The sequence below is a fragment of the Micropterus salmoides genome, unplaced genomic scaffold, assembly GCF_014851395.1.
Source record: "Micropterus salmoides isolate LMB-PRFRI ecotype aquatic unplaced genomic scaffold, ASM1485139v1 Ms_hic_scaffold_9, whole genome shotgun sequence".
Lineage (NCBI taxonomy): Eukaryota > Metazoa > Chordata > Actinopteri > Centrarchiformes > Centrarchidae > Micropterus > Micropterus salmoides.
In genome coordinates, this window is record NW_024044681.1 from 15,984,061 (window position 1) to 16,011,852 (window position 27,792).

At 40.7% G+C, this 27,792-nt stretch overlaps 1 protein-coding gene across 12 annotated transcripts in view; it reads right to left on the reverse strand.

Annotated features, from left to right (window-relative positions):
• Window positions 1–27,792, reverse strand: part of rapgef6 (Rap guanine nucleotide exchange factor (GEF) 6) — a 159,728-nt gene that overhangs the window by 41,464 nt on the left and 90,472 nt on the right. For 11 of the 12 annotated variants that reach the window (XM_038707575.1, XM_038707574.1, XM_038707571.1 and 8 more), the window contains 5 exons: window positions 11,996–12,127; window positions 6,477–6,657; window positions 4,408–4,544; window positions 2,038–2,196; window positions 1,060–1,212 (listed from right to left, as the gene is read on the reverse strand). In XM_038707575.1, coding sequence (XP_038563503.1) covers window positions 1,060–1,212; window positions 2,038–2,196; window positions 4,408–4,544; window positions 6,477–6,657; window positions 11,996–12,127 — 762 coding nt within the window. Of the gene's footprint in view, window positions 1–1,059; window positions 1,213–2,037; window positions 2,197–4,407; window positions 4,545–6,476; window positions 6,658–11,995; window positions 12,128–13,490; window positions 13,688–27,792 lie in introns of those variants that run through there. The other variant, XM_038707578.1, reaches the window with a different exon arrangement.

A 27,792-nucleotide genomic window follows, 5' to 3' on the forward strand; every position in this document is an offset into this window, starting at 1 on the left:
CCTAACCTTAAACCCAAGTCTTCAATCTAAAACTGAATGATTTTCATTCGGCAGACTTGCATTTTGTCACCATAAGGAAGGCGAGTAGTAATTGTAAGTAGCAGATTTACAATGGCAAAGACACACAAAGTTTGTTAATGTTATCAGAGCAGAGGTTTCTGGGGGAAACGATTCATTTTGACAGAGAACAGAAACTAGAAAGGCATCCACTTTTGTGCGACACAAAAAGAACAAAGCCAAAAACAGAAGCGGAAATGCTAACACTTGTGAATTGACTCATCTCCACTGGATGTGTTTTCCTCGGAGCGATGGCCAAGAGAATCATTGAGGCCCATTATCTGATCAATACCTGGCTGCCACTGGAGGCTCTGGAGAAGGATCAAAAGGCCTTGGAGCGCTTTCCAATGTAGCGTACAAGAAAACGCTCCGGCAAACACTAACAGTGCCAACGGTGCCTCTAAACAATCAACTGAGAACTCCGAACAACTGCATTGATGTTTTTGCAAGATACTGTGTGTGAGGGCATGGTCGATTCATAATGAGGTGGTACTCAAATCAATCTGGGGCATTTCTGTGTATTTAGTGCTTAATAATGAAAAACAAAACAAAGGGTGATGATTTGATTTTCTGATTTAATTAATTAGTAATGTAATCCCAAATTTAGGGTGAGATTAAACATTCTTCTTAGTTTACTGGCATGATGTTTAAACCTTGGTTATTGTTTAGGATATGTTCTTGAACAAGGTTTAATATATTTCTATATCAAGTCAGATAACAAAGGCTGAGCTCTGGATGAAACATCAGTCTAACTTGAGTTTACGTTTGAACCTGAAATCATCATGCATCGCTATATTTACATCCACAGTTCACATTTTGTCACAATACCAAAAATGTTTTACTTTGTTTATCTTTGTCAGAGGTTGGGGTCAGATACAGAACATAAACCTTGGGGACTAAAAGAACTCCAGTGACATTTCAGAACAGCAAAACACTTTATCGAACCCTGGCTGAACTCTGGTTCCTTAAAATCTAACAAAACAACACTTTAAAATCACTTACCTTGATGACAATGTGTCCCTTCCGGGTCCCGCTGCGGTCAAGCTCCCGGTGCTCCTTCACCATCACAATCTCCCCTTCCTCCTCCACCTTGTGTGTGTTCTTCTCCACATGGTTGAGGATACGCCAGTAGTCCTCCTGGGCAATGCAGACGAACTGGTCGAGGATGACATGGGGTAAGCGGGTGAACTTGTAGTAGAGCAAAACGCTGCTCCGCACCACAGCAGGGTACTCAAACAACAGCACAGAAGAAGCATGAGGGTGGGCAGAGAGAGGCATGAGAGGACAAAGGAAGGAAGGTCCAACAATACAACCTCTGACACTAACTAAACTCAAAGAAATAAGCCTAAATATCACCTAGGGTGGTCCAAAATCCTCTCAGTTAGCCATTTTGCAGACGCATCCTTCACTTAAACACTTGACACTGGAGCTAAACTAACTTCCCATTATATCACGCTGAACAGAAAGTGTCAGGACGTGACTCGTCACTGTCACTCAATTTCTGCATTTGCCTGGGCAAGCCTGCAACTTCCTGTGTATCTGAAGTCAGGAAACAAAGTGTGCAGTGGAGGAACTGGCCAACGTGACCAAAGGTTACCGCAAGGACACATCCCTGCTACATATCAAGACAGCTTTCTCTGAGAAACCTGCAAGGCTATTTGTAAACACACCGTGAGAAATACACCACTCCATGTCAATGTACAAGAGGCCTGTGGCTTCACTGACAAGCAAGATTCTGTAATTTAAAGGTATACTAAAAGTAATGCTTTGATAATTTTAGGAATGTACATTCATAAACAAAATTACAGAAATGAAAAACTCAAAGTAAAAAAGAACACACCCTCACATCACACCAGTTTACTCAAAAATGATGAAACATATCCAACATTGCTATGAAAATAAATTATTTTTAATCATTAATGTAGGATTATGGTGGTAACAATGGCAACTTTTTTTAAAAACTTGGTCAGTAGTCTTTACCTGGCAGTCGTCCCCCTTGGTGCGAACTTCCCCGTTCATGTACTGTTTGTCCAATGAGGGTGAGATGCCAAAACTGTTACCCATGCAAAGAGTCTCCACTCTTCCCTCTGGATGGCTGATCTCCACCGCCCCGTTCAGGATAACATACCAGAGGTCCAGCTGTAGACAGGCAAACAAAGACAATGTCATCAAACATATAATGTCGAACAAGTTATACTGCCAATACTAATGCTGGCTTGTGGATTTTCTTATTGCTCTCCAGTCATGTGCCTTTCTACAGTGAAGTCAATATACTATGTACTATATATGTCAATATATCCATGTGTACTTAATATCTTGCAGTTTTAAACTACTCCTGTAGTAACTGGGGTCGGCACACAAGCAACAGCATCAAATACATCGGTTTTGACTGTGGTTCAGCAAAAAACATTGTGTTTCACTATATACGACCCTTTATTAACCTCACTTGGCACCGTTTTATCTTAAGTCATTAGATTTCAAAAGAGCACACTGGATATCACTGCACCGCTGCACAAGAATGACTGTGTAAAGGGCTATATAACACTAACTGATATTTAGTATCTTGTGAGCATAATGTGCTTTGTGTGAGGTGTGAGTGTGATGGTGAAGAGCTATTGTGTCTCTAGCGGTGGCTTTTGAAAAGGAAATGCTAGCAGGCATATTATAACAAGCCATTCATCCTGGGTGTGAGCGGATGGAGGGAGGGAGGGTGAACGAGCCCTGGGCTCCCTCCGCAACCATAACTGATATTTCCTTCTCATTGCCTTTTCATTCTCTGACTGTTTCTCACCCAGCAGGTCTCCAATTCTCTCAGAGCGTCTCACTCTCTCTCCCCAACAGCTTCTCTTTCTTCCAGTCAGCCTCTCACTCTCTTTATTGCTCAGCACTGATGAAATGCTAATAAGTGAGGTGAGGTAGGGTAATCAACGACATATATAAAACACAAGAGTCTCTGAGAGGCCATTTTAAGCCTGCATACATTTAACACACCTCAGTGCATAAACTATGTATTTATAACAAGCCTGCAAAGGTGGGTAAAATGTCATTTGCCAAGCTCTTATTCTTTAAATAAAATGGCGATTTAAGAAACTTTAGTTGGCTTCACGCGTCACTGTATCTCTGGCGATCCCTTGTTGGCTCCCTCTGCTTCCATTTGCTCTTCCTTTCTGTCCTCTGAAGCACTTTACCTCTCTTAACTTTGTTAGACCACTTTAGACTCTTTTATTTTCCTTTCCCTCTCTCGCTCACTTAGCAGAGTTGTGTTCACTTGTGAGAGGAGTAAAGTGCTTCTCTTTGACCTTCAACAGTCCACAGAGAGACAAACAGAGCGGAGGAGACCTGTCCATCAGCCAGACTCGACACATATGGAAGCACAGCCATACAATGCACACTGCCTATTTGTGTATATGTGTGTATTGTTCTGTTGATATGGATTCCCGCCCTTCCTGGAGCTTGGCGGCTCGCAGTTCATTGCCATTTATCACCCTGTCGGTTCTAATGCTGCTATGTGTAACCAAACAGCCATGACAGAGCTCCTGTTTCTCAGGCATGTAACTTAATTAATTAGCTGTGTAGCGGCTCGAGTGATTGACGGGGCTTCGACTCTGCAGTGACTTTGCATATACCAGTTTCTGTGTGTCAATTAGCTTTGGATAGACTGGAGGACGGTGAGGATGTATGTGTCTATATACATGGAAAGGTGTCAACAACCGTATGTGCTTTTTCAAACCTGTGTGTGTATGTGGTTCCATGTACTTTTGTTCTTCATTTTCCATTTTACGTACTTAAGCGTGTTAATCCAAGCTGACATACTACGACTTCCTTCATGCTTGTGTGTATTTATGTGTCCTTTATATTTGGAAGCACTGTTTTGCCACGGAAAGACAATTTTAAGCTTTTTTGTAACTGTAATTATATTAACCACCCGATTAAGAATCAACAAGCCTGCAAATACATCTTGTTTCTGACTGAATAATGACAAACACTAATTTAACTGTTAAGGGAATTCAGTATAATTATGTTAATGGTTAACGGATGATTCATCTGAGTGGGACAAGCAAAAGAAACATTAAAATATAACAACTCTAATCACTAAATCTAATCATTCTTAAGACTTCTTAAAGCCTTGAATTGTGAACAAACTTCCTCAGACATTTATTGGGCCCTTTTACAGTACTTTTCTGTTTAAAGATTTGTGTGTTATGTGTGCATTATTAGTTCATTCTTACAAGGTAGATTTTTTTGTCACAATACAGGTTGTAGGGTGAAATTACTACGTAGTAGACAATATATATTAATATAAAAGCAATTATAAAAAAAACGACAAACAGAAAAACTATATTCAATTACCTCCTGCTTGTTGTGCAGTATGACTGTGCCAGCCTGCTCCACCACCTCAAACACCATGACGCTACACAAGTCTCTGCGCACAGACATGGTCATGTTGGCAAAGGCAGGCAGCTGGTGCATGAACTCCAGTAGTTGTTCTGAAGGGCACAAAAAGGAAGGAGTGAAGACAAGAAATTCATTGAATAGAAAATAAAAAAAACAAAACTGTTGTGAAGCATGTAAACACCACGTATCGATGTTACTTGTGTATCCAAAGCAATGCTTCTCAGGTGTGTGGGTAAAACACTCATTGATTTTTCCACTGAGAAAGGGCAGCATTTCTAAAACAAACTATGGGCTTTTAAAGGGTCTAAATGCAAGCAAACCATACTGTGATACATCACTAGGGCTAGTCATTTCAAGTACAAAGAAAAATGCAACCATTTTTTAAATGTAGTCTCAAGGCTTGCAGCACTCCATCAGTGGTGATAGCAAAACATTTCTACCCTATCTTATATACTACTATATGTCTATATTCTTCAAAACTTTCACAATCTGTAACCTTTCAGAAAACAAACATCATAACATACAGACACAGAATGTCGTTTTCATCCAGTGAACCCAAGCTAACAACGATACTGCCAGCACACCATCAGTGCTAAAGATTTTTATGCCTAATGAGAAACTTTCACACTCTGTTCCTTCCCTGCTGATCTTCTGTCAACCTCCTCTGCGCTGTGGCCGAGAACAGAGTGACCTAGTCCACCCTGCACACTATGCAGGCCGGCTCAGTGGCTCCCTTTAATTCCCCCTGCTGTTGTCGCCTCAGTCATTTCCTCTCTTCATCTTTGTCTCTGTCCCTCTTTGCTTTGGTCTTTCAAAAACCTGGGTTAGATGGTCATAGTATGTTAAGTCTAGGGTTGTCTACAAAATTTCATTGAAACATTGTGATGGACAATGGCATCGGGGGTTCACGAGCGCAAGGGGGATAGCGGTCTCATTTTAATACTTTCTAGAGGCCAGAAGAGGGAAAATTACCCAGTAATTAATAAAGGCAAGGGCAGAATAAATTCAGAAAATGAATTAACCTAATTCTGCCTTAGAGAAACTTTTTAATCATGTCGTAACCCCTAAGACACATCAAGTGATCTCTTGGGTGGGTCTTGACCCCCAGGTTGGGAACCAGTGGGCTAAAGCATTACCACCTCTGACAGACAACTGAGAATATCTTTACCCATTTATTTAAGAAAATACTTCCAGAGAGTCTCTGGAAAGGACACACAAACTGAGCAGGTAACAAAAAAGGTCATAAAAGAAAATTGTAATAAATTGTTATCTTGAAAAGTAGATGACATTGGATAAAGTCACTAAGGATACAGTATGGATACTGAGTGACATCCTTCATATTCAAACATTTAATTTCCACCGGTGTTGTTGAATCGAATGTTTTAAATTTGAAAAACTGAACTCAACTGAAATGTATTAATAAAGAAAAAAATATTTATTTATTTAGATTTTTGAGATACTGCACGAGCCAGAGTTGAACTTGGGGCTAGACACGTCCTCCTCTCTACAGAATCTCTCCTCTGAATGAGTCTAACTAGTCAATGGTGAAGACCATGAGAAGGCCAGCCTACCAGCAGGCACACAGCAGGCACACAGCAGGCCTTTACAATTCCACTCAGCTCTCTGATGTGGTCACCTTCTCCTCCAGGACCCTACTGGGCTAATGAGGTCGTCTCTCTGATTGCCTGCTTAAAAATACACACTGGAAGGGCACTGATGTTTAGAGACCACTGTGAGGGGTCTTTTTGTGAGAGGGGCATACTGAATGATAGATGGTGTCTGTGAGGGCTGTGTGTCGTGTAAATGATGTCTAAAAATAGCAACTGGCCGTCTTTAAGTGTATCAAGTGACATTCAGACACATAGCATTTAAGCCACTCTTTTCATTACATTTAAGTAAATTTGCACTTGAAATGTGATGGTTGATTACAGACAAGCAAGACATAATAACCTTTTCAAGCAATTTTACAATTCTAAATACCATGACCGTAAAGACGAATTAGACAGAAAACTTCATTAACTGACCAATGTCGTCATCGTTGCGGTCGGCTGGTTCTTTTTCAAGACACTCTCGGACCAGGTCTCGGCCCAGAAGAGTGTCAGAAGCTCTCTCCAGGTCCTCATCTTCCTCCTCCTCTTCCTCACTGTCCACCGCAGCCTCTGGAAGTCCAGACAGGTCCACATCTCCGAGCTCGCTCTCTGTGGCCTGGAGCAAAGACAGGGGTGAAGGCAGCACAGTGGTTGGTAACAGTACAAGGAAAGAAAGAAGGTCTGTGCAGAACTGTTCTTGTTCTTCTAAAACATAATAATTAAAGTTTTTATTTCTTTAATTAGGACACTCTGCATTTTAGGTACATATAATAATTTTAGATAGTGTTTTTATTTCTCCTAGGATTAAACCTGCTAGACTCTGCTCTCAAGCATTCATTCCAGTGATAATGTGACCTGGAAAATAATATTGGAGCAGTGATGTGTTTCATGTGTAATGAAATAGCACACCAGTTTAATAAAGTATCATTCAGTGTCAGGAGGTACAATATTGTGCAGTTATAGAGATTTGATTCAGAGCAGAGTTGAATTAGGTTTGAGGTTAATTCAGTATTTTTATATACAGTCTATGGAATTATGTCAAGACGATTAAGATGTTGGCACATAGTGATCGCAGGACAACAACTAATCTTACTCAAAGTTGTGCAAGAGCAATTATGAGAAATGTAAAAAGCAGCCAAATTCAAAGTGATAATCTTCACCAGATATTTCCTATAGTTTCAGACAGTATCGATGTTTTGGGAAAAATATGTGATCAAGTAGAGCCACATAAAATTTGTAAAAAGCTATAAAATACCTCCTCTTCCTTTACATCTCTATTCTCCTTGTATCATCCACACAAAACATGAAGGATAACCTTGCAATGAGCAGCTCTATCTGTGACCCTGAGCTAAAACCCTGACACCAAATCCCAAACTAGAAAACAGAGGCGAACCGCCAAATATTTAAATCCAGCAGTAATAATTCATATTCCACTATTTTTCCACAGTAGCGGGGCAGACAGATGGTTGGCACAGTGTGGCTCTAAAGGGGCATAGGGGCTTTCAGGTCAGGTGGGAATTGAACCATCAACCGAGAGGTGAAAAGAAGGGCTCTCCAGTGGCAGTGGCAGCACTGCAGGCCATCTGTTAGAGCTTGCTGGAGGGCCTATAAAACAAAGGAAATCTTGCAGCAAATCTTATGAAGCTTGCGCTATTTGAAATTATTTTTATTTATTTATTTATTAAATTTTTGTAAAGAATTCACTTACTCAACTGGTGTTTGTCAACGTAAAAGGGAAGGTAAAAAGGAAATACAGTGAATACTAGATTATGCACTGTACTGTATTTAAGGACAAATATTTGCAAATGAAGGCTGTTTAGAGGACCACAGGTAGTACTGATATGGATCTTAAGGACTGGCATGACTGATTTTGTTATGAAAAATACTTTCTCTAGTCCAGTGTACAGAACTAATTTTGGTGTGGTAATCTGTCAATTCCAAAGAAGACATATTTACGTGACTCTGTTTTCAAGACTGTGTACTTGATATTGAAGATAATAATTAGATAATTATTACTATTGAACTCTCAACTATTTCACTAATTTTCTTCTTTATTGTATTAAATTTGCCTATTACAGGGCAACAAGTGTTGCTGTCCACTTTCTTTGAGTTTCTTTTGTTTTATACTTGTAACAATGTCCATATGCGTCCCTGAGGCGTCACCTCGGAATTAAGAGCAAGTCTAAAAATTTAGGATGACCAAGAGGTGTTATCTTGAAGGCACCGATATACCTACATCGTGGTAGTCGTAGAGTAGATTTGATTGTGATACTGCTGTTGAAGCCGGTGGGGAAAAGTTAATTTCCTGCTCTACACACTACAAGATGGACTCTCTAACAAACAATACTATCTTGGGTTCTACGGAGATTTGGTACATGGCCAAAGGGTTTTATAGGTTTCTCTGAGGCAAGGGGATTAAGCTAACTACCTCGAGTTCAGGCACAGGTCCACTCTTGTTTTCATAAATTAGGTTGGACACGTTATTTAGAGGACTTTTAAAACACACCATCTGTCCTGCTCTGCATCAGAGAAATTTAATGTGGTTTAATAGATAAGAATAGACCAGCAAGAAAAAAACACTTCCCTTTCTGTTCTAAAATAAAATGTGAATGCTCATGTTATTTTCTTTGACACCAATAATAAATGACTAACATTATAAAAAGAGACAGAATGACCAGTAATGGTTTAATGAATTGGGTTTTGTGGAGCAAAATGCACTTTCTTTCTGCCTGGAACTGTAGAACCAGCAGCTCTGCAGAGATGCACACCTTGGAGGACATTTTGTCTCATGCATGTAACAGTACACAGAACATGACAAAGGCCAAAAAGTGCAGTGGTACTCTGTATAGTTCACAACAAGAGAGAAAACTCCATATTGTCAGATTAGAGGCTGTTGTGGAGGTTGTTAAATTCTGTTCTTCTTTTAAATTGTTGATGTTGAAAAATGGAGGCATTAAGGTGGTGGGGATATTACTGTGGTGCAATCCTCCGACATTAACACTTTGCCTTTACTCTCCCCCTCTGCCTCTGACATACTGTATCCTTCAGGGCTTTTGAGAAAATAGTTCTTTCAGAATGCAGGATGTGCCCTTTCAGTCAAAGTCCCCTGGTCTCAGAACGAGTTTGAGCCAGGGGGACATTTCCTACAGACGAGGGACATCAGATCTGCCCAACAACCGGCACATCTTATAGTGCTGTGACAGAATAACAAGAGAGAGGAATGCACAGGAGTTTAGGATATAGCCAAGAGATTAAAGATAGGAAAATCAAATAACAGGAAGAGGTTGAAATGTTGAGAAGACTGAGTAAAAGGAACGACTGTGGTTTAGGTAAATGTAAGACAGAGAGGGAGAAATCCATAACAAAAGCAGTCTGTTGCATTGACAGCTAAGGACCACAGCTGACTGGAGGGTCAGCGATTTAAGACAGCTGTAAACAAAACAGAGCTGGGTCAGCGACAAGCTGAGGGGATCAGATCCGTGTGATTAATATCTAATCTCAGGATGAAGAGATCAGTCTCAGGTGTTAGAACGTCCGACCCAGGTTGACCTGACTTACATCAAAACGCAAACACTCGCAGACAGTCTGAGGAGGGAGGACCGGTTGTGGCAGATAACGAGGTTAAAATATCAGAGTTAAGTAATTTAAGTAGGTTGTTTTCTATTGAGAGCACAGGTGACTTTGTGAAATTCTGCTGACAATGAGTAATTGAGTCCATAATTCCTGCACTATTACTTTTGAGGTAACTAGACGGCAATTTACAGCAGACCTAGTAAATATTGTCTAATATAGCAGTTGTGTGTTGCCCTATTTTATTTCCCTTCCACATTACCTTCTCCTTATTGATATTATTCTTTCATTTTGTTGAAAGTTTTGTTGGGGGGGGGGGGGATCTGTGTTAAATGTGCAACATAATCAGATAATAAGACATTTGGAATGGAGACTGAGGCCTCCAAATTAGCTTGGCATGGTGGCTATGGAATAATGTATCTGCATCTCTCCCTTGACTTGCTAAACAATTGACAAATAAAACCTATATTCTGGCACTTAAAAAAAATCTGGATATTAGCTAGGGCTGGACGATATGGCCAAAACTTTTATCACAATAAAGATTTTCATATCTTTCGATATTGATAATTATCACGATAAGTATCAAATCGTTATTTCTTTTGAGTTTAAAGGCTGATTTTTGCTCCTGTTTAAACTCTAAATTATGGTCAACACTAGATGCTAAACAGTGGATCACTTCACAAATCTGAGTTCTAATTTGTCTATAATTCAAGTGAATAAAGTCAAACATTTATTGAATATTTATTGAACATTTGTTATATTGTTATTGAAAAAAAATTATATTGCGATAATTATTGTTATTGTTGTGGATGCCTTACATGGCCTTACTAAAGCAGAGAATAGACATTCATACCTAATATTAGCATTGTTAACTTTCCTCACTGAAACAAACCAGCTCCTTCTTTTTCTGGCCAGCAGTGCCCATTGATTATACCAGCTCATTAACTTCAACTAGCTCATTAAATTGTAGTTAACGGACCTCACCAGTTCCATTGATGATAACAATGCTATCAAGCTGGTGTCCAATGGAAACCCTTCCAACCCATACATGTTGACCGTGAAGAGGAACAACTAAAATACTGCAGCACTCTTGTGAAGAGTCAAGACTGAAAGGTAATACTGAAAGGTAGAATTCATTACGACTTTCTGTGTAAAGAGGGGAGATTAGGAGAGCTGAGGGAATAAATGATGAGAGACAGCCTTGTCATGTACCCTTTTATGGATTATTGATTCGCGGACATTTAAATATACACTCAAGAGAGGGATTTCATTCCAAAGCACACTGAGCTTCTGAACACTCAGAAATGTCACGTAAAGGTGAGGCTGATACAAGAGCAGCGAGCGAAATATAAAGACCTCCTGGTCGGGTAATTATACTTTGAAATTTACATTTTACACTTTGTGCATTAAACTAAGTGAACTTGTAATAAATGCGATGGTAGATGATAAGCACCCTAGTTTGAAGACATTAAAAGCAACCTTCAAAGAGTCAGAGCCACAACTCAGACAACAGATTTAAAATATATGAATTTACATTTAAAGTACAAAGTCAACCATTTCAAAGGTCTACATGTTTTCAGTGCTTCCATTAAATTTGTGGAATGTGTTCAGATGTCCCACGCTCAAGAATTTCCATTAAAGGAAACCAAAATCAAAACATTATGACGGACTTAACTGTATAACTGATGTACACTGGAAGTCATACATTTCCTTGACACACTTCACTGCATACTTCATATGGAAGCAGACCTAAGGAATGACAGCAAAATGATCGTAATTATCCCAGTTACACCGATGATGTTACAGCTTCCATACCAGTGGCACAGGTATAGAAAGAGCTAGAAAGGTTAAGTTAATTTCCCGCAAGTGACCTTTCATCCGCAGCAGGAAGTACAGAGGGAGACGGATCACCAGGATGCACAACTGATGCTCAATAATTAGCGAGATACCAAGGGTTACAAGGATGGAGGGTAGAGGGTTGACAGATATGTTACAGACAGAATTAGAGCAAATCAAGCTGGGGAGAATCCACTGCCAGTAAAACACTTCTGTCACAGTGTGGTAGTGGAAGGGCTACCATATACAGGGGTTTGTCACTCTATTTGAAAGACTTCATATCTTTGATATGGAATAATGGTAGTGGGACAGTAATTGACAGTACAAGCAACCTTAAAGAGGTAGCATTAGACTTCTACAGCCTGAATTCTTATACCGGTGCTGATCAAGGCACTTCTTAAAATAAAATACCACCTTCAGATATGCAACATGGAGGGGAAAGGAATAAGGCAAAGTGAAAGTAATCATGTTTAAAGAAAAATAAGAGCAAAGAGAAAATAAAAACCCAAATAAGATAAACTCATTTAAACAAGTAATGAGGTCCCCACCTGGTAAATATCTGAAAGGCTGCTACTCCCCGAGTCGCTGGCGATGCTGCATCCTGATTGGCTGGGGGGCATGTGCATCACCTGCTGATGGGCGTGGTCCGTTAGGTGCATCTTATTGAGGTCAGCAGGAAGCTGTTCACACATCGATAGGAAGTAGTAGAGAGACAGAAAGTGGAAACAGAGAAGGCAGAGAGGATATGAGTTTGACAGGGGCGCGCACACACACACACACACACACACACACACGGCTGTTTCATCAGCCTGAAAGCCAAGGCTGGTTTGGCATGAAGAGGATGGAGCTGAAGACCCTTCAGATGGCTGTAAATTTTAATCCAAGGCTGGAGGTTGATATGATTTCTGACAGACAGGAGGTGCTGGAGGTGGGAGGCTGGTATATTGTATCTGTCGTTGTCTCATTAGGCCGATATGGCTGGCTTTTTTCATGCATACAGCTTACATGTTTTGTGCACACTGAATAGACAAACATGAACATGTACACGCACACAATAACATTCAAACTCATGAACATGCACAGACAAATACACCTCAATTTCCATTTTTTAAATTAAACAAGAAAATATATCAAGCCGCCGGCCACAAATAAAATAAACTCCTTTAACAAATCTGTTCATGGCGGTCAATTCAGGATAAGAAGACAATTTGCACAAGGCAAAGCTTGAACATCGATACAAAATACATTTGTTTCTATTTTGTTATCACCTTTTATAATGATTGCACACACCAAAATCCAAACTGCTAAGAGGTCATTCTCCCACTCAGAATGAGAGAAGCAGCCAACTGACTTCTGAAAACCAGTGTGGGGGATTAGTGTTTTTTTCCCACAAAGCACTTTAGTTCTAACTGTGCAAGAGGACAGCTTGTAAAACTTTGACAAAAAAAAAAAAAAATATACACAGCAGAGACATAGAACCAGACCCAGAACACGTCACCAGATCAATATGTAACCTTTAAACCTAGAGTCACTGCACACACCACCAGACTGACCACTCATAACTCAGTTATTGTAATGTTAGCTAGCTAAGTCCTGTTTAAATAATATGGCTGGTTTAGAAATGTACTGTAAAAATAGTGGATGCCTTACATGGCCTTACTCAAGCAGAGAATAGCCATACACAGCGCTGCCTCTTGGTAGGCTCAGAGATGCAAGACTGTTTTGACATGGAGAGTGGGTCCAGCCTCTGAATCTTTCAGTCAGTCCACATAAGATGGCACCTTTATCCAGAGTGTATAAGCAGGTCAACCAAGGTGGTAGACTATAATGGTAAAAAATAACTAGTCTAATACACAATATATGAAGATGAAAAGATAACTAAAAGAGGTATTTCTGCAAAGGCTGCCGCTGCAAAACAGTGTTTAGAGACTGATCAAGGAGGTTAAATCTCTTTTCATCTTTATTTCCCGGGCAGGGGGACAAATGTACTTAGTGCCCCCTCTATTCTAGAAGAAAGTCTAACCTCTGATTCTCAAGTCTTACCAGTCTGGATCCTGGCAGGGTGAGAGAAGACGTCCTCCTGCGACACCGGGCAAACCTACAGAACACCTCCTCCATTGGTAGACAGCACAGGCTGTTCAAACACGCACACATTAACAAACAACTGAACTCTTACACCAGCAGTTTAGTACATGCGAAGCCAAAATGAAGCATGTAAGCAAGCCGCGGCTGCGAGGAACCATGGTGCCACCATGTAATATTAAAGACATTGAGTCTGGGGGTGCTGCCCCCCTCAGTACTCTCTTCTAATAGGCCTGTTTTACTGTATGACCCATCAGCACTTAACCCTCCCCCCTTCCCCTAACCCACAGTAAAACACAGTTTCGAAGGGTGGAGTTTGAGAAGTTCAACGTCTTGTTCTTAATGTGTGGCATATTAAAGGGGAACACTCAATGTAATGAACTGATGACACTGGATTTACACATCACACAGCATTAGGGACTCTTGTAAACTGTGTCCCTAGTTTATCTGAATACGACAATTAGACATCCCTAGACCCAAGACTGACCTTTTAAAATATATAGGGCGTATGTAGAATTGAACAAGTTTCTAAATAGTATAAGAGAATCAAAAAGTGCTTAGACAAATGCAGACATACCTTAAGCAGACTATATAAGCGATTATACACTTGGATCTCGCTTTCATGATAGCATTAACATTTTATCCGAACCCTTTTTTGTAAAAATTTTTTTAGTTTGGACCCCAGGGAGATTAGAAACTGATGTGGCAGAAGCTAATAGGGATCCAATAAAATACACAAACAAAATCCCTATTTACTATCTAGTGCACTACAAAGTGTGACAAAGTATGCACTACATATATAATGCTCTTAAAGTTCAGGAAGGTGTACTTATTATTTTACATTCATTTGATGTAATTCCTTTTAGATTTGTGTCTGTTTTGTACATGGTCACCTCTTTCCCTGAACAAATGAGAGAATGGACTCAAGCCTATCATATGTATTATGTGGAGATACACAATGTGTTGAAAGCAAAAGCAAGTCAGGGATTTATTTGTTATGGATGTTTATTTAAGTTATCAGCTAGCATGAAACTTAACACATTGTATTTGGACCAAACCCTGGCCATGGGAGGACATCAGTATTATTAAACTGTATTAAGTAGTAATCCATTCACTGTAGATTTATATTGACTAATTAGACCGCTAAATGTCTGATCTGACACTCACATACACACGAAATATGAAAATGCTCCACTGTAAAACTTTAAGGATAAATTTCCTTCTTTCTATGTAGTATACCACTAAATATTAATACATTCTGTGCACATATTTCAATAATATTTAGAATATAAATAATATTTCAAAGTTTGCTGCCATAACACACACACACACGTCTCTGACATTAGTTTTAGTGGGACTAAAGGAGTATTTAATGAAATCCATTTCCCATTAGTTACGGCAGTGTGATGCATTGTGTGTTTCACTTATTGAACTGCAGGCAACACCTAATCCTAGACTGATGTCTGAATGCGTTCTTGAATAAATCACACATATACACAAGTAGAATTCTGTGCTCTCTTTCTGGATACTTGCGGTTGACCAACACTCTTCCCTACTAGTTTGTTTTGTCTGTGTGTGAATTAGAAGAGACAGAAAAAGCGAGAGAGGCTGACAGAACGATTGCTTATTTCATTACAGGTAAATACTTATTGATTTCTGTGTGATGGAGCCAGTGATGATGAAGCTCCCACCCTGCATCCATTTAATACGTTCAACAGAATCCACAGATTTACAGGGAGAAAGAAAGAAACAAATGATTCAAACTGCGGAGCCGACCAGGACAGAAACATGGCATATGATTGAACTGTCAGAACTTTATCTCGTCAAGCTAATTGGGGAAACAAGAACATTGGAAATCTAGCAGCAACATCTACATTGGCTGCAAGTCTGAAACGGCTTTGTTTTAAAAAGAAGGATTTTGGCTATTATCGCTTCAAGAGCTTAGCTTGGTGTTATAGATGGTGTTTTATAGTAATTTACAGTGAAAACTCCACAATAGGGTTACAGAAGGGTGAGGGTTAAGGTTAGTTAATTTAGTGGTGGGTTTTAATGTCTGCATCAGGATCAGGAGTTCTGTTTGACTAACCCACAATTAAAGACAGACTGAATCAGGATTCTGTGTTGCTAGCTTTTAAATTCAGATATCCACTAGGTGACTTTTATGTTAAAGTTCATTCAGATATTACATCATTAAAGTAAGGAGCACCATGCTCGCAAAATTTTTGGCAGCTGGTGCGTGAGAGGGAGCAGAACAGTGGTGAGTTAAAAATGTTATAATTGCACTGGTTTCCCAAAGGCTGCATCATTGATGGACAAAATGTATTTTGCCATTAAAGTCTTAATGACCACCGTGAGCGAGAGGGACGCTACCACTTCTCAAAGTGAATCCACAGATGTTTTTCACATCAATCTCATCTTTTAACATTATTAGAGAGGAAATTCTGCTGCCTGTTTTACAATACCCAACAGTGCACAAGGACTGAACAGGGTGTTGAGTTGGGATTGGTTTATCTCCTATTAGCTTCCATGCTTTATGTAAAGCATTTTGCTGGATATTCAGTTATTCATCCACACAGTTGGCATGAATGAATGAAAATATAGAGATTTATGGTCAGATTGTTACTGTGGCTATATGAGGAAAATAGTTTTTCTAGACTCATCTGATCTGAGAAGCATCTTGTCAACAGTTTTAAATTGGCTATTGAAGCTATAGCCATCAGCTGACTAAGTAGCTAAGCAGAAAGATTGGAAACGGGTGGGGGGATGGCCAGCCTGACTCTCTCCAAAAGTAACAAAATTAGCCTACCAGCACTTCTTAGATTCACTAATTAACATGTTATATCTCCTCTGTTTAATCCGTACAAAAATCTAAGTGTTAAATGACAATTCGTTGTTTTACAGAGTGTTATGTACTGGACTATCATTTGGCCAGGACCTGTTGCCAGGCAAGCAGTGGAGACTCTATGAAGTCACTGGTCTATTAACAGTCTGTTCATATTTTTGACAGACTCTGCAGCACCAGTGACATCCTACTCCGCTAACTCGCTGGCTGTAGAGCACTGTAAACTATGGACTCTGCAGGAATACCAATGCAGTTCTTTCATTCGGCTCATGTTTACCTTGATGGATTTATTTCCTAACTAACAAAAAGACTTTAGGGATAAGATTAAGTTTGTGTTTTGGAGGTGCAAGGGAACGAAAAAGGGAAAGCAGAGACAAAGGGAGTTTGTGAGAGAGTCAGAGAATGAAGGATGAGAGACAGGAGTCAGGCGAGGGAGTGATGGGGGAAGTGAATAATTGTGGTGGCCTCGTGGCTCCTATTTACACCACAGACTTAATCCTGCTCTTATCCTCCTCTTTCGCTCTCCCAGCGGGTCGAGTCGTGGGGGCAGGGGTTTAGGGGGTCTCCCATTCTCCTCATGAATTAAGGATGAGAGTTAGGAGATTAAATATAAATGTGGAAGGATCCTTCAGCTGTACAATTCTATCACGTCAACGAGAGGGCACAATCATAGGTTCAAGGAGGATCAAGCTGGAAGTAAATGTTATGCTGCAGACAAACAGACCAAGCATTCACTTACAGAGTCTGATTAATTCCAGAGAAATGAACCATCATCGGTCATAATAAGTAGTCAATCCAAGAAAGATGCAGCAGCCAAAGAGGGTAAAAATCCTTAAGGAACAAGCCTGGAGCTGTCAGAACCATTTTACTTGGTTTGGCACCTTATACATGATTAATTGGCTAATGTTGTGAGCAAAGACCACAACTGGTAGAGCTGGGCAATATAATGTGACATGGGTTATCCAGATAATCATTTTCTACCATCACTGAATGTTTATAATACTGTTGTCAATGATGTATGTAGATGTATTTGTTCATACAGTAATCATAAAATTAACCACTAAATAAAATTAGGCTATATGTGAATAATAGTTTGATTTACTAGAAGGCAAAACTTAACAGGATTTCTCATTTGCTTATCTTCACTATATTGTCCAAGACCAACAAGCTAACACAGTGTCATATAGGTCATAGCATTTAACCACCCAAATAAGGATCCTTCCCTCCATCCATCAATCATATACATTAACTGGCCACTCTGCCTTTTTTAGCTAACTTTATGACTACATTTCTCTTTCTGTGGACGTAGTCCCTGAAAGCAAAACAAACCAAAAACATATTAGGGCGATGTCTTCTTTTTCAGTCTTCTATAAAACCTAACTCTATTTCACTTATTGCATCCAAGTTTAACAAGAGATTAACTAGCTGTGGGCCTGAGTGCTCTGTTCCTCCTATTTCCTCAGTGATAAAAAGGGCTATGAAGCCCAGACTGGTCATTTGGCTACACAGACAAGAGACAGGGGTTCCCCCAAAGGCAATTTAGTGTTGGGATAATCTTTGCTACATTGTAGGTCAGTGTGTGGAGCGATGTTTTGGGAAACCTTGAAGACGTTAATGGACGAGGCTTGGTCCGTCTAGCATTATAGTCTAGAATTTGTTGGTTAAGGGTCCCAGAGGGGCCACACGATTAAAACATGGGAGGAGGACAGAAGGAGGGAGTGGTAAAAGCAAACAAAACAGGCCTGCCATTTCACCTTGAATTATGTTTTGCATTCATTATTACTTAGTAGTTTTCTGACCCAATATTGTTTTCAGCGTAGGTTTCGTTAGGATGCAGATACATTTTAATGACTAAATGGCAGAACACACAAAAGACTTCAGACAATTACATAAGATTTATGAAAAGAGCATGACAAAGAAGTATATATCAGCACACAGAATAAGAAAGAGGAACAGAAGAGAGAGTGAGAATAATATATTAAGACGAATGATAAAGAGGACAAATGGCTTAGCCAAGTAATTAAAGAAAATGTGAGGCTGATGAATCCTGATGAGGATGATAATTAAAGAGGGTTCAACAAACAATGAGACAAACAAAGCTCGATGAATATTTAAAGACAATGCTGGTGTTTGCAGAGAGGAAACAAAATGACAGTATCACAGAGAAAGACTATCCTGGTTAAACACTACACTTACATTACACTTAAACCAACCAACACAAAGAATAATTCATTTTAGTAATAACCAATAATCTACAAATATAACTATAAGGGATTATGATGGTGCTGAAGACAGAAGGGCCAACGCTGACCAATGGCCGAGTTGCCAGCTCATGTCAACTGACTGAAAATGTGTACAGGCTGTAGAATAATACAATTATTCCTGTTATAGAATTCCCTTAGCCAGAAGTACCAGCCATACACTACTCATAACCCCACAGCTGAGTAAATACAGGCATAGCAATTAATAGTGAGGTCACTGACAGGGTATCTGACATGAACACAGTCGGCCTGTAGATGTCAGCAGTGACAAACTGCCTTGACAAGACTTGAGTGGTAAGCCAAGCAACACAACCATCACTCAGAAATGAAATATGACTAAATGAGCATGTTAAACTGTGCAAGTTGATACTTGTCACTTTTTTTGTACTTCATTTTAGTGGTTAAATGCAGCAAATACTTGCAGGTGCTTGCATGCTTTTTCATTCACAAAGTTTAATTTATATTCCATTAAAGGCCTGCTTTAGAACATAAACACACATTGAAACAGGAATTATTAGTTGTTAACATATGTCTTCACTTGTACCAGCTGATTGAGCAGATTGTTACACCTGAAACCACAGCACAGAAAGAGGTTGTTCACCTCCACACCGAGACACAATGTAGCTACAGTCTCGCAGCACAATGAGTTATGTTTCCTTGATGTCTGCATCTGATTTCCGCTGGTTTATTCATCTCTCTCTCTGAGTCGCTCTGTCTCTTTGCATCGTCTCTTTCCGGGTGATCTCACTTCTTCGCTTTGATTGTTTTGGTTATTAACTGTCTCCTATCTCTCTCTATGTCCAACGGTTCACTCCCTCATTACAGCCTCCACTCTCCAGTTTCCCTGACACTAATGACATCTTCACTTTCGGCTCTTTTTTTGGAGATGTTCTCCATTCTTGCATTCCCCAACCTCCTCCTACTGGATCAAACCCCTATTTCTGTCCCCCCCACACAATTCTGCATCAAAGTGAGCAAGTAGTGAAATCACTGCAAGTAGCCTCATCACACTAACCAGGTGAGAACATTGGCTCTGCTGCCTGGAACGGGACACAATCACATTTCCAGATTTAGCCCTGTAGCGCTGCAGAAAGCTTTGATCAATCAAGGCCAGTGTTTGCTTGATCTAGTGTTGTAAGAGGGTGACAGTGTTGGGACACACACACACACACACACACACACACACACACACACACACACACACACACACCCCAAATGCCTAAAACATCATACACAAAGAAACACAAAATCATAACAACCTGCACATACACAGACAGAGTATACGTGAACTGCATGCATCTATGAGCTCCATTGAGTAAAACATTCGCTGAGCTCAGTGAATAGGCCCAGAACACAGCCATGCTCCACTGTATTACTGGCAAGTCCACACGGTTCAATTAAGATACAGTGCAGGGAGACAGATGGAGGTGGGGGGAAAATAGAGGGACCTGAAGTGAATATGACTGAGTGAAAGAGGAGACAGTGAAAGAGGCAGAGTGCAGCATATGATTGAGACTGGATTGATATTTTGTGTGTACCTTTACATTTTTTATATATAAATGTAAAGGTAGCAGAGAGTGGAGAAGAGCATATAATAGAGATAGGACTGACAGTGAGGGGACGGAATGAGGATGAAGTGAGAGGGAGGGAACAGATGAAGATAAAAAGTCTCAAATATTCTCTAAGAATCCAATTCTACCTCAGTCCAGACTATCTCTGGCACCATGGCACTGTGCCCCCCCAGGGGGAGAGAGAGCAAGACAAAGAGTGTGTGTGTGTGTGTGTGTGTGTGTGTGTGTGTGTGTGTGTGTGTGTGTGTGTGTGTGTGTGTGCTGGGAAAAGGGGAGATGTAATGAATTGAAGCTGGAATTGGAGGTGACAACTGCAAAGGCAGACATGCCACAGAGAAAGGAAAGGAGAGAGACACAGAGAGGGAGAGAGGTGGTGGTGGAGGGGGGGGGGGAGTTAGCAAAAGCCCACATGAGGAGATGAGGACTCAAATACTGTCAAACAGAGAAGACTGCATGTGCACACACACAAACAATAATTCTAACACTTTTTTGTGCTTCTCACAGTCAGACCAACTCTATCTCTTGCCAGCCCTACTTTATAAAAGGTGGCACTTTGCAGTCAAAATCTTGACCAAAATAAAATGCGTGGTGAAACTAAACACTTCTCCCTAACAGAATAAACAACCATTGCATTTGATCAGGCATTTAGAAGAGTTCTGCTAGTTTATTCAGGAAGTGTGTGCAGTCTGCTGAGTCTGTCAACGTGGTGCCTCTGTTTCTTTGCAAACATCCTTTGATATTAAACAGGGGCACTCCGCTGATATAAGACATGACGCTCAGTTTACTTGTCATGAGGAGAACAGCTCGGTTAAATAATGTCTTCTGTGACTCTGGAGGAAGTTTCCAAAAACCTTAGAGAATAACCCTGACGATGTTATAGTGATGTCACCGGGATTGTCTCATTTTCAAACAGAAAGCCTGTGTTACATTACTGAGAGTATGCAGTTTAAAAGGCATTTACCAGGCAGGGAGAAACTATTGAAACATGCTATCAGGTTGCATTATAGGAAGTGTAGGACCCAGGGTTTTTAGGGTGTGACTGTAACTACAGACAGTCTGAATATCTCAGCTTCTGCTGCTTTGATTTTGACAATCCTTTTTTAAGCCTCCAGAACTTTATGGAGATGCAATACTAAATCACTGGAGTACCCTTTTAAGAGCTATACTAAGTTTTCACAGTGAATATACGACATGTTAAACTCCTCTCAATATAAAAGGACACAACAGACCATGTTTAAGGAAACAGCAGTGAGCTACTTATGGTGAGGTTCCTCTTTTCAGCATCCCAGATATGATAGAAGGTTGTGCAGCAACTGACACTTTAGCTGAACAGCATTGACAAAAATAAATAAAATAAAAAAAACTTTCACAACAGTACTTTTTTCAGCAACATATGCTCAAACATGTTTTGGAAGAGAAAATTAGACACTAATGGCTGGAACCTGAAAGTGAGGCAGCTTGAAAGACACTTTTTTCCCCCCATCACAAGGTGGGGATTCTGCATAGCAACACAATACCTAGAAATGTCTCTGAAACACATTCTAATCACAGTTATGGAAAAACCTGCATCCTGTGATTTGGCAGGCACTGGTTTGTGAGGTACAAGGTTCAACAATCATTGGTTGGCAAGTTACGAGCCTGGGTAGAGAGTGGCTGGCAAGCTTCTACAGTGGATAAACAGCCATCAGATGGCAGTTTCCACACTTTGTTGTGCCAGCATTGTGACAGACGGGATGTTGAATGGCACTGTCACTAACGCTGCCAAAGGCCTGTGACTTTTGCCCCAGTTGTCTGAGAGTGATGAAGGAGAGAAATGCAGAGAGGGAGGCACACATGGAGAGGAGGAAGGCATGATAAACAAAGCAAGTAAACAGAAGTGGAAGGCAAGATGAAAAAGGAGTGTGTGTCTGCATACGTGTGGTGTTTCAATGCCCTCATGCTTGAAAATCCTGGACACATTACTGTAATAATAAAAACACAATCAAACCTGTATTATTACCCAAATATGTTATCAGAACTGAATGTGTATATTTTCCACAAAAAAAAAATACGGATCTGGAAATTCATATGGATGGGACTAAGTTTTTATTTTGCAAGTCACAAGTATGTCTTGTGTCTTGGTCAAGACAATCAAGACCACTAACCAAATCCAAGTTCTAAACGTTTTGCTTCAAACCCTAACAACTCATTAGTTGTTTGTCTCCTGGCGTACACTGCCACTGCAACATGACTGGCTGTTTAAGTAGAAGTCATTGGTGCTAAAATCAAAAGTCAAGTTGCAATATCTCACGTTTGTATCGTGTCTAACGTCACCAGATAAGTGATTACAGTCTGACTCTGGTCCAAGTCATATGACTCAAGTTTGGAGTCTGGAAATCTGAGTTTATAGATTCCTTGTTATAGTTTAATAGATATTACACAAATCATGCAATTCATTTCACAACAGCTATATAGGTACAGTACTTGCTTTGTTAATGTAATAACAGGAGACATCAAATAATGTCTCCGCCACACTCCTTTCATCAGAATGAGTAATGCCAGTCTGGATTTTCTTAGTGAGTAATGGTTCTAAATTGGATACATGCTCATTCATCCCACACAGTCTACCACTCATTCAGTTTCCTGGCAGCTTTCACAGTGAAGAAGGTAATTAGCATGGGTCAGCACCCCTGCAGAGTCAAGTATTCTTCTCTGGAGGACTAAAGGTATTACAACCATGCTTTAGTAGAAATTCCCTCCAGCTGGTATCTAAAGAGTGTTTGTGTGTGTGTTTGTGACAGCAGGTAGCAGATGGTAGTTGCTGCCAAACAGTGTTAGAGGTTTCTGAAAGGAATATTCAACCTGTCGCCCGTCTGCCCTCCTCCACTCACAACACCTTGGTGAAGACATTTTCATGGAGGAAAAAAGGGGGGGGGGGGAGCATGGGATTTAAACCTGCTTTGAGCTCAAAATGTTTGAGGTTTAATGTATCAGGACATGAAAAACAAGATAGTATTTTCTTTGTAAAAGTCTGTGGGGGGGGGGGGGGGCAAAAACATGTGGTTAACCGCGTTCAAACAGCAAAGTGTCCTAAAAGGACTTAAGAAGTGAATTGCATAATTCAAGGTCCCCCTTCTCAAACCAGCGCATGTCCAGGCCCGTCTGAAGTTTACCAATGACCATCTGGATGATCCGGAGGAGGAATGGGAGAAGGTCATGTGGTCTGATGAGACAAAAATAGAGCTTTATGGTCTAAACTCCACTCGCCACGTTTGGAGGAAGAAGAAGGATGAGTACAACCCCAAGAACACCATCCCAACCGTGAAGCATGGAGGTGGAAACATCATTCTTTGGGGATGCTTTTCTGCAAAGGGGACAGGACGACTGCACCGTATTGAGGGGAGGACGGATCGGGCCATGTATTGCGAGATCTTGGCCAACAACCTCCTTCCCTCAGTAAGAGCATTGAAGATGGGTCATGGCTGGGTCTTCCAGCATGACAACGACCCGAAACACACAGCCAGGGCAACCAAGGAGTGGCTCCGTAAGAATCATCTCAAGGTCCTGGAGTGGCCTAGCCGTCTCCAGACCTGAACCCAATAGAAAATCTTTGGAGGGAGCTGGAAGTCCGTACTGCCCAGTAACAGCCCCGAAACCTGAAGGATCTGGAGAAGGTCTGTATGGAGGAGTGGGCCAAAATCCCTGCTGCAGTGTGTGCAAACCTGGTCAAGAACTACAGGAAACTTATGATCTCTGTAATTGCAAACAAAGGTTTCTGTACCAAATATTAAGTTCTGCTTTTCTGATGTATCAAATACTTATGTCATGCAATAAAATGCATGTGATGCAATGTGATTTTCTGGATTTAGATTCCGTCTCTCACAGTTGAAGTGTACCTATGATAAAAATTACAGACCTCTACCTGCTTTGTAAGTAGGAAAACCTTCAAAATCAGCAGTGCATCAAATACTTGTTCTCCCCACTGTATGTAAAGAAGTTGCTGCAGCTTTCTTGAGGTTTCTGTTTTGACCTTATGTGTTCTGTATGCTGGATAGTCCACTGACTTAAATATACAACTTGTGAGATATGTAAATGGTTTGGATAAAGAATGACTCCATCTGTTTGTATACATGAAAGTTTTTGGGTGAAATGCTAGTCCTATCAAATGTATGTATGTAGGGAACTAAAGGAGCAAACTTGATCTTGTTCACCATCTTTTGTTTCGTCTTTTGTTCTGTGTGTATGTGTGTGTGTGCATACGTAACAGGAAGCTGCAAGGCGTCTCTGTCTGGGCCCCTTAGGAAGGTGGGCCATGGCCAGGTCTGCCGGATACAGTAGGGAAGGCTAAACACTTTGCTTTAGTGACACAACTACTCATGCGCGCTCGCTCACACATGTACAGATAGACACACATACATGTTAGTACCTCCTGGCTCCGCTCTGTTAACAGATGCTTCCTGCCCTGCAGCCCAACCCACGCTACTTAACGCATACAAACACAGATGCAACGCGTCCCTGGCACCCCTACAGGTTGACCCAGGGGCCAGGTGGAGGGGTAGTCCCACCCTTTGGTTCTCCTGTGGTGTTTGTTAATGTTGGATCCCGTTCCACTCTCTTGGCCCACTCACCTCATCCCAGACAGTGCCGACTACAATATTGTTACTATTGGCAGGACAGCAAAATAACTTTGTTTACCCACCGACCTAATCCTGAACTCCAACGTTTACCAGGCATGTTATTATGTCAACTGACAAAAACTATTCTTGACAACAAAAGGAAGTCGGAGAAATTTAACTGAATTGAGCTGAACTAGTGCTAATATGGTTTAAAAAAAGCTACACTTTCCATTATGTTTGGAATTTATAATCATTTGGCTACTTTTGGTGACTGTTACATGATGCTGCCGAGATGTTTCAACGTGACTCTGCAGATGTGCACTGGTATTTAAAAGGAGTTCAATGTGAACACTGAAATGTGGCCACAATAACAGCTGAATGCAGAGAAAAAAACCCCCTTAAAATCAAACCAAAAGAAAGGCCAGAATTGCTTTTCTCATGCAAACAACAATTATTACAGGAATGTACAAAGGCCCCCCAAGACGCAAACACTGCCAAATTGACCTTCTTCCTGCCTGATCACATTTGTTTTCATACAATCATACCACACACTGCCTGCTTCCCCCACACACTTTCTCTCTCTCTCTGCTTTTCTCTGTCTTTCTCACAAATTCACAAACACTCACAAAGCAATCACCCATCCTTTCCATCTTGTTTTTATAAATGCCCTTGAAAATTATCCAGTAAAGGCTCTCTGGCTGTGGCAGGCAGAGGAGGGGATGTGGATCAATAGCAGTGAGATAATGGGAGAAAGGAAAATTGGGGGGTGGGGGCTATGAGTGGTTGAAATATTAGCAGTAGGATTTGGTCTAGCAGCTCATGACTGACTAGGTGGAGTCTGCATATATAAAGTGAGGGGGTGTAATTTGTGTGTGTGTGCACATTTACTGTATGCATGTGGGTATTATGTTGTGACCATTGCAAGTATATAGGCCTGTGTGTGTGTCTATGCGTTTGTGGGAGTTAACCTGCATCTGAGAGAGATATGCCAGCAAGGTCAGGGGTCACATGCATGGGTGTATATGTGTTCAGACAATGAGTATGTGTGTGTGTTGTGTATGCACAAAGGCTGGAGTGCGTTCCCACATGAGCAGCCTCACTTTCAGTCCATTTAGCCCACACTGTTGACCAGCTTGGGCTTGTTAATGCACACAGGGCCGAGTGGGCTTTTCACTCTACAATTTTAGCCTATCATAGCTAATGGACAGTAAATACACCATTCTGGACACAACACTGGTCACTGTACTCATTGAAACAATCAAATAGCACTGCTTTTTTTTCTTAGTGTGGTGAAGGTGAAGTGTGTTAAAATACCAAACAAGCAACTGCCTTTTGCATCAGCTGAGAATGGTCAACCTACAGAATGTGAATGTGCTGTATATGTCAATGTGTGTCAAAGTTAAAATTCAGCTAAAATGGACAGCTAAAATGGACCTCTGATGTTCCATGTAGGGCAACACCTGCTTTTGTCTTGCTGATCTCACAATATGCCAAAAAGAAGCAAAAATATTTTTTGAGACACCCATCTTCACACATAGCACAAACACTGTTTTACACAATGACTTATGGTATTTATGAAGCTTTACATTTAGTTAATGTTACTAAGAGATGCACGTGCAAAAGAGGAAGAAAAAGTTAGCAACAATGTGCATTTATGTTTAAGATTAAATAGTAATTTATGACTTATGGGAGGTGAGCTGTGCATGGTCTGGCCTAATGCAACCCATATCGATCTTTATCACCCCCTACTTCCTGTGCATATGATATCCTAGACCTCCCTCGGCATGCTAAAAGCCCCCTTTCTCTATGGCTGCCTCTTGCTCCGATTCTCTACCTCCCTCTGTTTTCTGTCTTTGTCTCCCACTCATTCTCTCTCTCCCTTCTTGTGCTCTTGTCTGGAAGCCCACCCTCCCCCTCCCCTCATGTCTCTGGGCTCAAAGGCCACATTACCTTGACACCCTGCGTGAATTCTGTCAGTCCGTCAATCAGCCTGTCTGGGCTCAAGGTCAGAGTAAATCTGTTACAGTCAACGTGAAGAGGCTGCGTTATTACATCACCTGGCAAAGGTCATCCTCTTAGTGCACAAAAGTGGTTCTGTCAACATATTCAGGTATCAGGAGAGCCACGGTGCAACGATCTAACACTCTTTTAATGGTACCTGCAGTCTCCATCCACTGATCTGATAATGCAGAGGATTACAACGCAAACTCCATTTCATGATCGACAGCTTACTACAACCCGTCAACAGTAGCATTTTTATCTAATAGACTATAAATGATCAAGATGCTGAAAACAGTGTTTGGTTGTTTTTAGTTTCAGTTTTTTATTCTAAATGTATTCTTATTTAACAAAACAAACTAGGATTTCTGTTTTTTATTGGTAATTTGACTTGGTTGTAACCACTTCATGACACAGGGTGTAATTGCCATGAGGGCACTGGCCTTCGACAGCATAGCATGTCACCTTCTGTGTTACAGTAGCTAATTTGGGTGCCCTGGGTCTTGTTTTGGTCTGTAATAACCATTATATGGGCCACTGGTATTCAGAAACTCAAGTTATTGTTCCTCTCAAGTAGTGAGAGTAAAAACTGTTTTCCCACTGGTTTTCCAAGTTTAAAAAAACTAATTCAAATCCTTCAGATTGTGTCTGTTCTTCAGAGAATGGATCTGGATGTATGACTACCATTTACTTCGCTGACACTCATAGCTTTTTCAAACAAAAGTGCTTCTAAAAGTTAACTGCCTCACTCAAAGGCACCCTGACAGAACGGATCAAACCTGCAACTGGTCAGTATGAGAAAAGTCTCTAACTACTAAAAACCAAAAGGGAAGCAAATATATGTTCGGTGGGACAATACCTTTTTGGTCAGGGTTTTTGCTGCTCCTACAATTAAACCGCAAACAATAACTTAATTTCATCTTTGAATTGGAATAAGTGTGGTAATTACTTGCGGCGTTATCTTTATCCCTCAGAGTGATCTCTGACCATGTACCT